This window comes from Notolepis coatsorum (genome assembly GCF_963971535.1).
Source record: "Notolepis coatsorum genome assembly, chromosome: 5".
NCBI classification, from domain to species: domain Eukaryota; kingdom Metazoa; phylum Chordata; class Actinopteri; order Aulopiformes; family Paralepididae; genus Notolepis; species Notolepis coatsorum.
Genome location: NC_140169.1, coordinates 166,397,232 through 166,414,624, shown reverse-complemented (window position 1 = coordinate 166,414,624; position 17,393 = coordinate 166,397,232). Strand labels below are relative to the sequence as shown.

The 17,393-nt window shown below is 44.3% G+C and overlaps 1 protein-coding gene across 1 annotated transcript in view; it reads right to left on the bottom strand.

Moving 5' to 3' along the window:
* The window catches only part of myo10l3 (myosin X, like 3), a 346,533-nt gene that overhangs the window by 21,674 nt on the left and 307,466 nt on the right, over positions 1–17,393 (bottom strand). Inside the window, 7 exon segments of the mRNA XM_084314976.1 lie at positions 3,072–3,369; positions 4,947–5,070; positions 7,493–7,650; positions 9,862–10,056; positions 10,461–10,603; positions 12,799–12,854; positions 16,159–16,252. Of these exon segments, the coding sequence (XP_084171102.1) occupies positions 3,072–3,369; positions 4,947–5,070; positions 7,493–7,650; positions 9,862–10,056; positions 10,461–10,603; positions 12,799–12,854; positions 16,159–16,252 (1,068 nt within the window).

The window sequence follows — 17,393 nt, the reverse complement described above, 5'->3', positions numbered from 1 at the left end:
ATCAGCAAATTTGATGATTGTGTTGTTGTTCCGCTGTGCTACGCAGTCATGTGTGTACAGGGAGTAGAGGAGGGGGCTCAGAACACAGCCCTGGGGGGCCCCTATGTTGAGCGTGATGGATGAGGAGGTGCAGTTGCCTGCTCTTACCACCTGGGGTCTGCCCATCAGGAAGTCCAAGACCCACTGGCAGAGGTCATAGTTCAAGCCCAGGTCCCTGAGCTTGGCTATGAGTTTGGAGGGGACTATGGTATTGAATGCTGAGCTGTAGTCGATGAACAGCATTCTCACATAGTTCCCCTGCCTCTTGTCCAGGTGTGATGCTGCTGTGTGCAGCACATGGGCTATGGCGTCCTCCGTGGACCTGTTGGGGCGATATGCAAATTGCAGGGGGTCCAGGTTGATGGGGAGGGAGGAACAGATGTAGCCCTTCACTAGCTTCTCAAAGCACTTCATGGCTATGGAGGTGAGGGATACAGGGCGGTAGTCGTTGAGGCAAGCGGGCGTAGATTTTTTGGGTACAGGGATGATGGTGGACTTCTTCAGACAGGTGGGGATGACAGCCTGTTCCAAGGACAGGTTGAAGATGTCAGTGAATACCGGGGCCAGTTGGTCGGCACAGACTTTTAGGACGCGGCCGGGGATGCCGTCCGGTCCTGCTGCCTTCCTGATATTCACTTTTTTAAAGATCCGTCTCACCTCATGCTCTGTTACCCTGAACACTGAGTCTCCATCAGCAGACCCCCCCCCCCCCCCCCCCCCATTGCCGTGGTTTGTAGGCTGGTGTTGTTATTCACAGCCTCACACCTCGCATAGAAGGAATTGAGATCATTTGCTAAGGAGATGTCACTGTTCAGTTTGAGGGAGGTGCCTTTGTAATCTGTCATTGTTCTGAGGCCCTGCCACATGCCTCTAGAGTCAGCCTGTTCAAACTGAAGTTCAACTTTATCCCTGTAACGCCGTTTTGCCTCTATTACTGCTCTCCTGACGTTGTATCTTGCCGTCTTGTGTTCTACCATGTTGCCTGTCACCAGCCCGGTGTTGTATGCTGATGTGCGCACTTTCAGAGCCTCACGGACGGATTTATCTACCCAGGGCTTTTGATTTGGGTAGATTCTAATTGTGGTAGAGGGGATTGTTTCTTCTACCAGAGTACAGACAAAGTCAAGCACCGTTTCAGTGTATTCGTTAATATTGGCTGTGTTATCACGGAATACACTCCAGTCTGTGCATTCAAGTGCAGCTTGGAGTGTCTCCTCTGACGTCACGGTCCAACGCTTAACCTCTCGCGAGACCACCGGCGTTCGCTTGAGACTTTGTTTATACTTTGGCAAAAGAAAGATGGCGGCGTGATCGGACTTACCGAATGGACTAAGAGCCTGTGACTTGTACCCATTCTTAAATTGCGAGTATACATGGTCTAATATGTTCGCGCCTCTGGTGGGACAGGTCACATGTTGATAGAAATTCGGCAACACCTTTTTAAGATGCGCGCTGTTGAAATTGCCCAGAACCACAATGGCAGCGTCAACGCTAGCTATCTGTTGTTTGTTTACCTCGTCGTGAAGTTTTGAAAGTGCGGTCCCAGTGTTCGCGTGTGGTGGGATGTACACTCCGATGAGGATGATGGACGTCAACTCTCTCGGAAGAAAGAAGGGTCGACATTTGATCGCGATAAACTCCAGGTCTGGGGAGCAGTGGTTAGACAATTCCTTTGCGTTGCCTATATCGCACCACTCCTTGTTTATCATGAAGGCAATGCCGCCTCCCTTCGTCCTTAGTGACTCCGCCGTCCGGTCCTTGCGGAGGACAAAGAAGTGGTCTGCCGGTTCTATTGCATGATTCGGGACATCTGGAGACAGCCAAGTTTCTGTGAAACAGAGGACATTACAGTCCCGAATGTCCCTCTGGAATTGGATCCGTGCTCTGATGTCGTCCAGTTTATTTCCTATCGATTGCACATTGGCCAACAATATGCTGGGCAATGTGGTTCTGTGTCGTTTGGACCTAGTCTGTTCCGGACCCCGGCTGCTCTTCCTCGTCGTTGCGGCTTCTCCTGGCTTTGGCCACGGCCACAACAAAGGATCTCAGCGGGCCATTGCTGCTGTTCAGCAATCCGATCCAGAGAGCAATCCAATCGGTAAGTTTTCCTTAATCCAATGTCAATGATTGGTCATACACATATAATGCACCAACAGTAGGTGCAAATAAAACTCTTAATACTATAAAAATTAACAAAAGAAAGCACAGTCTCGACGGAGCGATCAGAAAGGCAGCCGTTCGGTGCAGCGCCATACTACAGGGAGATCCCCCCTTGAATGGCCCTTCTAAGGTTTCTCTCCTCCACACTGCCTGTGGAGGTTTTTTCCCTATTGTTAGGTTTTAGTGAGTTTTTCCTTACCTTCGCGTGGGGTATGTCTGGGAGTGCTTGGATTCTTTCATTTATTTGCATTCATCTAAAAATAGAGGGTGGGAGAAGCTGGCGGGGTGGGTCCGGGTCGTTGTAAACAGCGACTCCTACAGTTCGGTCGGGGCGCCTGCTAAGCGCGGATAGGACTTGAGGGGGATAGTGTGATCCTCCCACACGCTACGCCCTCTCAATGAGAATCCGCGCTGCCAGGTGAAAAGAAGCGGTGATTGGCTGGACGTGTGTCGGAGGAAGCACGTGGTAGCCTCCACTCTCCCAGATGATCTGACTGTGGGGGGTAAGTGCGCAGCGACCAGGAAGGGACTGGGAATTGGCATACGACTAACATTGGGATGGGAGAAAATCGGAGGAAAAATGGAGGGGGAAAAAGATTAAAAAAAAAAAAAAAAAAAAAAAAAAAAGTTAAATAAAGGTTAATAAAGGTTAAATAAAGGTTAATAAAGGTTAATAAAGGTTAATAAAGGTTAGACAGTGGTTATCACTACCTCTTGAGGTGGAACTTCAGGTAGTTGTTAACTGACCTGCCTGGTTAAATAAAGGTTAATAACAGTTAAATAAAGGTTAATAAAGGTTAAATAAAGGTTAATAACAGTTTAATAAAGGTTAAATAAAGGTTAAATAAAGATTAGACAGTGGTTATCACTACCTCTTGAGGTGGAACTTCAGATAGCGCTGGATGCCTCGACTCGGCAGGAAGGTGCAGCTCATGCAGGTCAGCAGGTGCCAGTGCGCGCGATTGGCCGGACTGTTGGGCTGGGGGACGTGATTGGTCTGTTTGATCAGCTGACAGTAGACCTCGTCCCTGAGTGGCCGCAGGTCCTGGCATGTCTGCAGGATGCCCTGGATGATGGGCACGGGGTCCGAGACCACCTCCATCTCCTGCAGCGAGTTGAAGATCTTCACAGCCTCGTCCTGCAGGCTGGCATAGCCCTTCTCCTTTTGCACTGAGAGGGAGAGAGAGAGAGAGAGGAAGGGAGGGAGGGAGAGAGAGAGGGATGGAGGGAGGGAGGGACAGAGAGGGAGAGAGAAAAATCAAGAAAGAAAGAGAAGGAGGGGGGGTGAGGGACAGAGAGAGAGAGAGAGAGAGAGAGAGAGAGAGAGAGAGAGAGAGAGAGAGAGAGAGAGAGAGAGAGAGAGAGAGAGAGAGAGAGAGAGAGAGAGAGAGAGAGAGAGAGAGAGAGAGAGAGAGAGAGAGAGAGAGAGAGAGAGAGAGAGAGAGAGAGAGAGAGAGAGAGAGAGAGAGAGCGGGAGAGGGAGAGGGAGAGAGGGAGGGAGGGAGAGAAGGAGGGAGATTGAGAGAAGGAGGGAGGGACAGAGAGGGAGAGAGGGAAATCAAGAAAGAAAGAGAATGAGGGGGGGTGAGAGAGAGAGAAAGGGAGGGAGTGAGGGACGGAGAGAAGGAGGGAGGGACAGGCAGAGAGAAGGAGGGAGGGAGGGACAGAGAGAGAGAGGGAGAGAGAGAAAGAAAGAAATAAAGAGAAGGAGGGAGGGGGTGAGGGACAGAGAAAGAGAGAAAGAGAGAAGGAGGGAGGGAGTGAGAGACGGGGCGGGAGAGAGAGAAGAAGGGAGGGACAGAGAGAAAGAGAAGGAGGGAGGGACATACAGAGAGAGAATAAGGGAGGGACAGAGAGAAAGAGAAGGAGGGAGGGACAGAGAGAAAGAGAAGGAGGGAGGGAGAGACAGAGAGAGAAGAAGGGAGGGACAGAGAGAAAGAGAAGGAGGGAGGGACAGAGAGAAAGAGAAGGATGGAGGGACAGATAGAAAGAGAAGGAGGGAGGGAGAGACAGAGAGAGAAGAAGGGAGGGAGGGACAGAGAAAGCGAGAAGGAGGGATGGAGGGACAGAGAGAGGGAGAGAGAGAGAAGGAGGGAAGAACAGACAGACAGAGAGAGAGAAGGAGGGAGGGACAGAGAGAGAGAGGGAGAGAGAGAAGGAGGGAGGGACAGAGAGAGAGGGAAAGAGAGAATGAGGGAGGGAGGGACAGAGAGAGAGGGAGGGACAGACAGAGAGAGAAGGAGGGAGGGACAGACAGAGAGATGGAGGGAGGGAGGGACAAAGATAGATAGGGATGGACAGACAGAGAGAGAGAGAAGGAGGGAGGGAGAGACAGAGAGAGAAGGAGGGAGGGACAGAGAGAGAAGAAGGGAGGGACAGACAGAGAGAAGAAGGGAGGGAGGGACAGAGAGAGAGAGAGAGAAAGAGAAGGAGGGAGGGGGTGAGGGACAGAGAGAGAGAGAAAGAGAAGGAGGGAGGGGGTGAGGGACAGAGAGAGAGAGAGAAAGAGAAGGAGGGAGGGGGTGAGGGACAGAGAGAGAGAGAGAAAGAGAAGGATGGAGGGGGTGAGGGACAGAGAGAAAGAGGAGGGAGTGAGTGATAGAGAGAGAGGGCGCAGTTTTCCATTATAAAGTAAACTTAAATTCTTCTTCTGTAAGAACCTTATATTTTATGATCTATGGGTCAGACAGAAGACCTAAGTCTTCAGTTATCGCTTGGCAACAGCAGCCATGTGGCAGTTTACTCACAGTGGACGCTGACATCACCATAGGGCAGAGGTAGCAGCGGAGAGTGCAAGGGATGCTGGGTATATCTCAGGATGGGGTTCCTCCAATATGTCTGCTCCACAGCCTCCACGTTCAGACTGTTCTCCTGGAGGGACGCGTTGTGCTCAGTTAATGTGTTCCGTCCACATAACTACTGTTAGCTAACGTTTCAGTCCAGCTAATATCCGCACCTTCCACATAACTACTGCTAGCTAACGTTTCAGTCCAGCTAATATCTGCACCTTCCACATAACTACTGCTAGCTAACGTTTCAGTCCAACTAATATCCGCACCTTCCACATAACTACTGCTAGCTAACGTTTCAGTGCAGCTAATATCCGCACCTTCCACATAACTACTGCTAGCTAACGTTTCAGTCCAGCTAATATCTGCACCTTCCACATAACTACTGCTAGCTAACAGGGCGGCTACGTGGCGTAGTGGGCAAGGCGCTCGCCACAAATGCAGAGATGCTGGGATCGCCTGTTCGATCCCAGCGCTCCACATTGCTTTCAGTTTAGCTGCTCGTCCGTACTAATACACATTGGCCGTATTAGGGGGTGGGAAACTGATGGGTGGGGATCGGGCGTTGTGGACAGCGACTCCTACAGGTCGGTTGGTGCGCCTGCGCAGTAGAATCAGGAAGTGTCGGGGGCAGCGTGAGCCTCCTACGCGTTACTCCTCGCCACTGAGAGATTGAGCTGCGCAGGTGAAAAGATGCGACTGCTGTTACCTCAAGTACCGGAGGGGACTTGTGCTATGTATGACTTAGTTAGTCCACATTGCAGCCGGCTTGTGGGAGGCAAGAAACAGCGTTCGTGACAGGGGAGGGTTGAATTGGATGATACGAAATTGGGATGGGAGAAAAATATAGAAAATGGGAGAAAAAGTGGATAATATCTGCACCTTCCACATAACTACTGTTAGCTAACGTTTCAGTCCAGCAAATATCCGCACCTTCCACATAACTACTGTTACCTAACGTTTCAGTCCAGCTAATATCTGCACCTTCCACATAACTACTGTTAGCTAACGTTTCAGTCCAGCGAATATCTGCACCTTCCACATAACTACTGCTAGCTAACGTTTCAGTCCAGCTAATATCTGCACCTTCCACATAACTACTGTTAGCTAACGTTTCAGTCCAGCTAATATCTGCACCTTTCACATAACTACTGCTAGCTAACGTTTCAGTCCAGCTAATATCTGCACCTTCCACATAACTACTGCTAGCTAACGTTTCAGTCCAGCTAATATCTGCACCGCAAATCTACTATTTTTGTATCTTTTTAAAGATTTATTTTAGCGCTTTTCTGGCTTTTTCTGGTCAGACATGACTGACAGAGGAGAGGGTGAACGGGAGAAGAGTGGGGAAGACATGCGACAGATTATCCCCCGGGAGCAGGAAGCGAACCCAGGACGGCCGCGTAGGTGTGCGAGGCACTATGGCATGTGCCACGAGGGCGCCCCCTATTTTTGTATCTTGAATCAGTAGAAGTGAAATTAAACCATTTCCCCGATATTTTTTTAATTTGTCAGATTTATCATTATTATTATTATTTGATAGACAGATTTCACACAATTTAGGCAACATAATCAGGGGATCTGTTTGTATTTGTGAATTAACTGTAGCACTACAGCGAGATAGAATAATCTCAAATATGAATACACTAAATAAATACACTATACACTATAAATAGACTATGTAAATACACACAAAACAACTGAAGGAGAAGACAGGAGGTTGGAAAAAATATGTTTAAAAGAGGCACAGCCTGGAATAAAGGAATACCACTCCACACACACAGCCTGGAATAAAGGAATATCACTTCAAACAGCCTGGAATAAACACAGTAAATTTCGCAGAGTAAATTTTAATCAAACTGAGTACATTTTACTCAAACTGAGTAAAATTTTTATTTCAGTTTGAGTAAAATGTACTCAGTTTGAGTAAAATTTACTCTGCAAAATTTACTGTGAAGGAATATCACTTCACACACACGGCAAGCTAAAACCAAGTACCTCATTTCACTACAGTGTGTGTTCCTGGTAAAGAAAGACTTGCACGGCTGAAACGGATACGAGTTAAAAACTGAGGTCAAAATGTAATCGGTTATTAGGTTGTTACCCTGATTTACATTATGACTATGAACACATACAGTAGCACAGATCAAAATCAACCTCATAACCAAACACGACAGGTGAGTTAGTATGTTAACTCAGATGTTAAAGGAACACGCCAACACTGCACGTTAGCCTAGCTTAGCACAATGCATGGAAGTGGACATTGCCAGTCCAACTCCTCTCCCGAAGGCTAACTGGCACTGTCCGCTTCCATTCATTGTGCTAAGCTAGGCTAACGTGCAGCCAGATAGCTTTCTACTGAATACACAAAGAGGAAACTGGTATCTATCTTCTGTCTCTCTCTGGAGAAGACGGTAAGCTAATTTCACCAAATGTTGGTGTGTTCCTTTAAGCGGCAGCATTAGCATCGCGGTCGCATTGAAAGCTGGATGTTTTCTCTTTACCTTGATGTCCCTGATGAGCTGCTGGGTGGGTGTCTCGATGGGGACCTTGCTGTCTATGGCCCCCTGTATGGCCGACGACCAGCGCATGGCTTCGTTCAGCATCTTGGTGTAGAGGCGGTACGAGTGTTTACGCCCATGGACTATTATGTTCCAGTAACCTGTAGACGAGGTAAAGCAAACGAGGAATAGAGAGGAACAATAAGAGGACTTGGCAAAGCTGTAGTATGTATGTGTATGTATGTATATATAAATGTATATATATGCATATGTAGATATATAGTTGTTGTATAAAAAATGGCTAGAGGAACTTTACAGGGTAACATACAGTTTGGCACATATTAATAAGGTATTATTAAAAAATGTATTGTTAAACTAAGTTCATTTTCAATATAAGTCTAGTAATGTATGAATTAGTAAATAAAATATAGTATATTCTGATGAGTAAATAGGCGTGGGATTAAATAAGTGTATGCTTCTTCCCACTCCATTTCAAATATGTAAATGAAAAAAAATTTGTTCGACTTTTTTGTTTGTTCTTTGTTATTTTTTATATACATTTATTATTTGAACGGCTTAAGGCTATATATGTACTTGATGTTTGTTTGTTATGTTGCATATTTTAAATAAACTTCAATCAAATAAAAAATTAAAAATCTGGTCTCTCTCCAATAACCCATGGCTGCTTCATTTCTAGATATGAGTAGAAATATACACGTTCTTCCTAAAATGTGTAAGGAAGACGTATTTCTCACTGCCAGTGTCAATAAGGACCAGAAAGTCTTATTTCAACCAGAAAACATCTATACTTTAACAAATGTAATATTCATGATAAAACAGGTAGTGTGCTTTACATGGATCACTTCCTCAGATGTGTGACTGAGGAAGTGATCAAACAAATGCATGCAGACGTGTGTATATGTACTATCTATGTACCTATCCTACCTGTACCATATTATCTATGTACATATCCTACCTGTACCATATTATCTATGTACCTATCCTACCTGTACCATATTATCTATGTACCTATCCTACCTGTACCATATTATCTATGTACCTATCCTACCTGTACACTATTATCTATGTACCTATCCTACCTGTACCATATTATCTATGTACCTATCCTACCTGTACCATATTATCTATGTACCTATCCTACCTGTACCATATTATCTACCGTAATTCCTCTAATAGTAACCGGGTCTCAAATACAAACCGGGTCTCTATTAATGGCCGGGTGCGCTCTTGAGCTAAGCAATTATAAGCCGGCCTCCTAATACAAGCCGGGTTACTAATATACTGAGCTGCATACTGAGCTAGTTACTTGATTTCACTTTGAAAACGTTGAAATGACCAGTGACCACCTGTAATTGCACTGTTTACTATTTCATACAGTACTTGGTTTCAATAAATGAACCCAGTACATTTTACTGGGTTCAAACTGACACAAAATGTTGATTTATTCATTATGATCCGTTTGAAAATGTGAAATATAGGCCTCCCTCTTATACAGGCCTCCTCCTAATACAAGCCTGGTACCCGCTACAGTTGAAACAAATACAAGCCGGGGTTACTATTAGAGGAATTACGGTATGTACCTATCCTACCTGTACCATATTATCTATGTACCTATCCTACGTGTACCATATTATCTATGTAGCTATCCTACCTGTACCATATTATCTATGTAGCTATCCTACCTGTACCATATTATCTATGTAGCTATCTTACCTGTAACATATTATCTATGTACCTATCTTACCTGTACCCCCCCCCCCCCCCCCTATGCTGCTATGACACTTTAATTTCCCCAAGGGGTTTAATAATTTGACTTGATTTGACTCGACTAAGACACCAACCAACCCACCAACCAGCCAAATCAACCAACCCAATAGACCTGTTGTTCACTGTATATACAGTATACGTCAGACTCAGTGTGCCTGCGCATCAAGAGGGCAAAAGGAGCGTAATCCTGGTCAGAACAACGGGGCAGACTACAATATATTTGCATTTCTTAGCCATGCTAGCGATCTAAACAATCAATCCATGCCAAACGCTAGATGTGTAAAAGGTGAAAGACTCGCACTCACAGCCACGCTGCTGATTTGACTAAATGACATCCAGCCGTTTTTTGTTTTAAACAACCTTTAGTTAGGGGGGAGTGTCATGGTTTCTCCATGGAGCCCCCGTCGTACTTTTTTTAGCGCAGCAGCTCGCGCAGGTAAATGGGGCAACTTAAGTTAAGTTGGTGTTGCCGATTGGCTCGAATCGAATCGGCGGTATGTTTGTATACAGCGAACAGGTCTATAGAACCACGGAGTGGTGGTGATTAAAAACGGCCTCATAAACAGCATTCCCATAGTACTGACCGGTGTCTTTGAAGACCTTGTCGTCGGGCTGCACCACGGAGCAGAGGCTGTTGAGGACCAGGGTCCCCAGCTTGGTGGCGTTGCGCTCGGAGGACTTGTAGTAGTCCAGAGAGTTCGTGGTCAGGACGAACCAGCGCTTCTTGAGCTTCAGAGAGCTGGTCTTGGCCCCCGCCTTCATCTCTTTGTGCAGCCAGCCTGGGGGGGAGACAAACATTCATTCATTCATTCATTCAACTTTTATTTAGTCTTGAATGGTAAATGGTAGGGATGTTCGATGTTGGCTTTTTTACCGATATCCGATATACCGATATTGTCAAACTCTTGATTTCCGATACCGATATCAACCGATACCAATATATGCGGCTGAATTTTTTTCTTTCATTTCAGATAATGATTGAAGAAGTGCGTCTTTAGTCGATGGCGAAAGATTGGACGGGTTTCGGCTGTCCTAACTGGGGTGGGAAGTTTGTTCCACCATTGTGGGGCAAGGACCGAGAAGGCGACTTCTAGGCGATATTCTTTCTATAAATGATAGTAGCCAGGCAGCCACACAGCCTGACGTCATACAAAGGCAGTCAGCGTCGTCGTTACTGACTGACCTCTGACTAGGAACTCCTGTCCGTCGACCCTGGAGTCTCCCTTGGGTTTCTGGAGCAGCCCGATCCAGTGATGCATCTCCTCTGGCAGGTCGGCGTTGCAGTGGATCACCCTGTTAGCTGTGATGATCACAAAGGAGTTCGGCCTGTGGACCAAAACAACAACAGACGCATTTGTTTATTTGTTTGTTTATTGTTATTTGCACTTAAAAACATACAAGTCAAAGAAGAACAGTTAAAATGTGCAGGAAAGGTCAAAAAGCCCAAGGGCTTATAAGCGACCTCCCCTCTTAAACCTATATAGCAGTGGTCACCAACCTTTTTAAGCCCAAGATCACTTTATTTTTTTTGGTGAAGGCAAGATCTACCTATTGAAGCATTGAGAGAAAAAGACAGCCAAGATTGTACTTTAAACTAAATGACTTTTATTTGCCTGTATTCTAATTACATGCAATGCTTTGGGTCCAACATTAAAACGTCAAAGTAGAACTATTATGTACTTTCTCAGTCAGTGCTAAGTGCAGTCATCTTATGCAGCATCACTTTTCACATCAAAACAAAAGTAGAACTGTAATGTGGACTTTCTCATATTATTAACATTGACAAACATATTTACAATTAGCATTTTATAAACTAGAACTGTAATGTGTACTTTCTCAGTCAGTGCTAAGTGCAGTCAGTGCTAAGTGCAGACAGTGCTAAGTGCAGCATCATTTTCAGGTCAAAACAAAAGTAGAACTGTATGTGTACTTTCTCAGTCAGTGCTAAGTGCAGCATCACTTTTCACATCAAAACAAAAGTAGAACTGTAATGTTTTTTATTTTTTTTATTTTTTATTTTCAGGGAAAGATCTACAGGGACAGTCTCAAAGATCGACCAGTCGATCAAGATCGACGGGTTGGTGACCACTGCTATATAGGATAACTACACAGAACCCCCCCCCCCCCCACATTATGCACAAGCATATCCTTCTCTCATACACACAGATACATACAATACAGCATTATACAACAATTATAATGGTGGGAAAAATACACATGGGTACTACAGACTGCAGGATCTGTAGTTCTTTTTTAAGCTTGCTTTTAAATGCATTTAAAGTGGAACATGTTTCTGTTAGATTTTGTATATCATTCCACATCACTGCACCTTGATAAACAAATGAGAATTTGGCAACAGAGGTCCTACAGAAAGGAACGCAGACCTTGGGCTTGTTACAGAATTTAGTAACAGACAACAGACACATGGGCTTGTTACAGACTTTAGTAACAGACAACAGACACATGGGCTTGTTACAGACTTTAGTAACAGACAACAGACACATGGGCTTGTTACAGGCTTTAAAACAACAACAGACACATGGGCTTGTTACAGGCTTTAGTAACAAATGGGCTTAAAGCAATTGTTTTAAGAAATCCAGGTTTAAATGACTGGCGTGGGCAGGATAGACTGTATGTATACGCTGATGACAGCTTTTCCACTGCCGATAGCGATTCTAAGTTCTAAATAATGTTGTTTCTCCATTCATGATTTTCCTTCAGAAAAATGTCCGTTTGTTTCTACGATCTGCCTCTGACTCAGTCTACTCTGCATTTGGGTCCACTTCTGCAACTCCAAGTTACTTAAACCATTACTTTAGGGTTATTGGACAGAACGTGACTGAGATATATCATCCATTTTCTCCATTAGAGAACATTTTTAGTATTTTTTATGAAATTCAAGTGTCTTTGCTTTGATTTATGACATCATGTATCACATGGGCATTGCATGGTATTAGGGTTTTAGTATTAGATCAAATGTTCCCGATATCGACACAACAAACAACAGACACATGGGCTTGTTACAGGCTTTAGTAACAAATGGGCTTAAAGCAATTGTTTTAAGAAATCCAGGTTTAAATGACTGGCGTGGGCAGGATAGACTGTATGTATACGCTGATGACAGCTTTTCCACTGCCGATAGCGATTCTAAGTTCTAAATAATGTTGTTTCTCCATTCATGATTTTCCTTCAGAAAAATGTCAGTTTGTTTCTACGATCTGCCTCTGACTCAGTCTACTCTGCATTTGGGTCCACTTCTGCAACTCCAAGTTACTTAAACCATTACTTTAGGGTTATTGGACAGAACGTGACTGAGATATATCATCCATTTTCTCCATTAGAGAACATTTTTAGTATTTTTTATGAAATTCAAGTGTCTTTGCTTTGATTTATGACATCATGTATCATGCATGGTATTAGGGTTTTAGTATTAGATCAAATGTTCCCGATATCGACACCATATTGTAACTGCCTATCCCATTACCAGTATCGCTCTATCACTACTATGGATCTTCTCTCACCTGTCAGGATTATCCGATGCACAGACAGAATCAATCAAGCCCACGTCCAGCGTTCCCTGGGGAGGAAGGAGCGACAGATTAATGCAATATCACTCCTACATGATACAGTTACATACAGTCAGTGTTGTAGTCGAGTCTCGAGTGCCCAGTATTCGAGTCCAAGTCCAAGTCATCAGTGCTCAAATCCAAGTCGAGTCACGAGTCCTGAAAATCAGTCCAGGATTCGCACTCGAGTACTACAACACTGCATACGGTTACATCTCTCTACAAGAACTCATAATAAAACAAGTACGCCAGAGTGCTTTACTTTGCTACACTATGAATTAGTCAACTGTTCCAGTTGAAATTGGAGGTGAAAGTGGGGCCAGGGGCACAATGAGGTCTGTGAGAGCACTTTCACACTAACCACAGCATAATGAGGTCTGTGGGAGCACTTTCACACTAGCCACTGCATAATGAGGTCTGTGGGAGCACTTTCACACTAACCACTGCATAATGAGGTCTGTGGGAGCACTTTCACACTAACCACTGCATAATGAGGTCTGTGGGAGCACTTTCACACTAACCACTGCATAATGAGGTCTGTGGGAGCACTTTCACACTAACCACTGCATAATGAGGTCTGTGGGAGCACTTTAACACTAACCACTGCATAATGCGGTCTGTGGGAGCACTTTAACACTAACCACTGCATAATGAGGTCTGTGGGAGCACTTTAACACTATAACCACTGCATAATGAGGTCTGGGAGCACTTTAACACTATAACCATTGCATAATGAGGTCTGTGAGAGCACTTTAACAATATAACCACTGCATAATGAGGTCTGTGAGAGCACTTTAACACTAACCACTGCATAGTGAGGTCTGTGAGAGCACTTTAACACTAACCACTGCATAATGAGGTCTGTGAGAGCACTTTCACACTAACCACTGCATAATGAGGTCTGTGGGAGCACTTTCACACTAACCACTGCATAATGAGGTCTGTGGGAGCACTTTAACACTAACCACTGCATAATGAGGTCTGTGGGAGCACTTTCACACTAACCACTGCATAATGAGGTCTGTGGGAGCACTTTAACACTATAACCACTGCATAATGAGGTCTGTGGGAGCACTTTAACACTATAACCACTGCATAATGAGGTCTGGGAGCACTTTAACACTATAACCATTGCACAATGAGGTCTGTGAGAGCACTTTAACACTAACCACTGCATAATGAGGTCTGTGAGAGCACTTTAACACTAACCACTGCATAATGAGGTCCGTGAGAGCACTTTAACACTAACCACTGCATAATGAGGTCTGTGAGAGCACTTTAACAATATAACCACTGCATAATGAGGTCTGTGAGAGCACTTTAACACTAACCACTGCATAATGAGGTCTGTGAGAGCACTTTAACAATATAACCACTGCATAATGAGGTCTGTGGGAGCACTTTCACACTAACCACTGCATAATGAGGTCCGTGAGAGCACTTTAACACTATAACCACTGCATAATGAGGTCTGTGAGAGCACTTTAACACTAACCACTGCATAATGAGGTCTGTGAGAGCACTTTCACACTAACCACTGCATAATGAGGTCCGTGAGAGCACTTTAACAATATAACCACTGCATAATGAGGTCTGTGAGAGCACTTTAACACTAACCACTGCATAATGAGGTCCGTGAGAGCACTTTCACACTAACCACTGCATAATGAGGTCTGTGGGAGCACTTTCACACTAACCACTGCATAATGAGGTCTGTGGGAGCACTTTAACAATATAACCACTGCATAATGAGGTCTGTGAGAGCACTTTAACACTAACCACTGCATAATGAGGTCCGTGAGAGCACTTTAACACTAACCACTGCATAATGAGGTCTGTGAGAGCACTTTAACAATATAACCACTGCATAATGAGGTCTGTGAGAGCACATTAACACTAACCACTGCATAATGAGGTCTGTGAGAGCACTTTAACAATATAACCACTGCATAATGAGGTCTGTGGGAGCACTTTCACACTAACCACTGCATAATGAGGTCCGTGAGAGCACTTTAACACTATAACCACTGCATAATGAGGTCTGTGAGAGCACTTTAACACTATAACCACTGCATAATGAGGTCTGTGAGAGCACTTTAACACTATAACCACTGCATAATGAGGTCTGGGAGCACTTTAACACTATAACCATTGCATAATGAGGTCTGTGAGAGCACTTTAACAATATAACCACTGCATAATGAGGTCCGTGAGAGCACTTTAACACTAACCACTGCATAATGAGGTCTGTGAGAGCACTTTAACACTAACCACTGCATAATGAGGTCCGTGAGAGCACTTTAACACTAACCACTGCATAATGAGGTCCGTGAGAGCACTTTAACACTAACCACTGCATAATGAGGTCTGTGAGAGCACTTTAACACTAACCACTGCATAATGAGGTCTGTGAGAGCACTTTAACAATATAACCACTGCATAATGAGGTCCGTGAGAGCACTTTAACACTAACCACTGCATAGTGAGGTATGTGAGAGCACTTTCACACTAACCACTGCATTATGAGGTCTGTGGGAGCACTTTAACACTAACCACTGCATAATGAGGTCCATGAGAGCACTTTAACACTAACCACTGCATAGTGAGGTATGTGAGAGCACTTTAACACTAACCACTGCATAATGAGGTCTGTGAGCACTTTAACACTAACCACTGCATAATGAGGTATGTGAGAGCACTTTAACACTAACCACTGCATAGTGAGGTCTGTGAGAGCACTTTCACACTAACCACTGCATAATGAGGTCTGTTTCGCCTGTTTTATTGCAACACTACTATCACCTCACATCTAAGAAGGGAGATCCCCCCTTGAACGGCCCTTCTAAGGTTTCTCTCCTCCACATTGCCTGTGGTGCATTTTTTCCTATTGCTAGGTTTTAGTGAGTTTTTCCTTACCTTCGCGTGGGGTATGTATGGGAGTGTTGCATTCATTTCTTTTAAATGTAAATGTCTCTTCTTGACTTGTTTAAAGGAGACGTGTCTGGCCCATGGGGACATTAACGTGTGTTGTCGGGCCTTAACCACTGCACAATGAGGTCTGTGAGAGCACTTTAGGCTAGCCCTACATGCATCATCAAAGCGCATGTAGGTGTTTTTATGCTCTGTACCATTATTACTATCTAAATTCTAAAATGTAATACATTGTGGAATATTACTGTAATGAGCTGTATGTGTATGATCCAAGAGTCCTATGATCCTCATAGGAGCATAACAGAAAAAAGCATTCCATGTGAAGGTAGTCTGTATTTTTGCATGTCAACTAATAAAGACACTTGAACTTGAACTTGAACCAACCACTGCATTCTTGGGGTTGGCCTGCTCGTGGTTCATCTCCAGCAGCTGCTCCGGGCTGGCGCTGTGCACCCGACTCAGCACGTTGAACCAGCCGCTGCGGAGACACAAGAGTTCAGGAAGAGGAGGGTTAATGAGCGTCAAGGCGGATTTACACCATGAAGTTCCACCAGGGGCCACAAGGGGGATTTACACCATGAAGTTCCACCAGGGGCCACAAGGGGGATTTACACCATGAAGTTCCACCAGGGGCCACACAGGAGATTTACACCATGAAGTTCCACCAGGGGCCACACGGGAGATTTACACCATGAAGTTCCACCAGAGACCACAAGGGGGATTTACACCATAAAGTTCCACCAGGGACCACAAGGGGGATTTACACCATGAAGTTTCACCTGAGGACCACAATGGGGTTAGACCAGGGGTCAGCAACCTTTTTGACATGGAGTGCCTGTTTGAAATATAGTTGTAACTAGTGTGCCTCAACAATATTCCATGCATCGTAATAATTTTTTCTCATAATCAGGTCTTTTTAATGATAATTTTTACACTATTACATCATTATTGTTATTGTTATTATTAACAATATTATTATGATGGTTGTATCAACCCTAAATCTGAGTTGGGGGGGGGGGGAATGCAATGCAGACAAACAGCTGCATACAGTGCGACCATTTCACTCACATTTGCCCATTCATTTTTGGACACATCACACACCACCGGTGTGTGTACTGTACGTGTGCTGTCATAGCTCCACCTACATGCCTAATGGAGAACACCAGGAGAACACCAGGATGTGAATGGAGGGTGAATGTGAGGTATATCGTGTAAATACGTTTTGATTGATCGCAAGACTACACTGTAAAAAACTGAAAAATAAGTACACAACCACATTATTTCAACCTAATAAAACTATGTTTATTGTCATTGTTTTAAGAACACAAGTTGACTTGGTAATACTCACATTTTGAGTAAAAAAATGGCTTTTAACATGTGCAATGTTCAATGAAATAGAAAAATAAATAATAAAATTTGTTGATTAATCCCACTGGTCACAATGGTGACCGTAATACTGTTTTTGTTATAAGGCTCTGCAAATGTTACTGAATGATGTAGCAATGTATTTCCAGCTAAATTGAAATAATAAACAAATAAAGGGTCTCAATTAAATATGTGGTAGTAAAAATAATCTGTGGGAGGATTTCAACAAGATAAATGCGACAACAGTGCAAAAT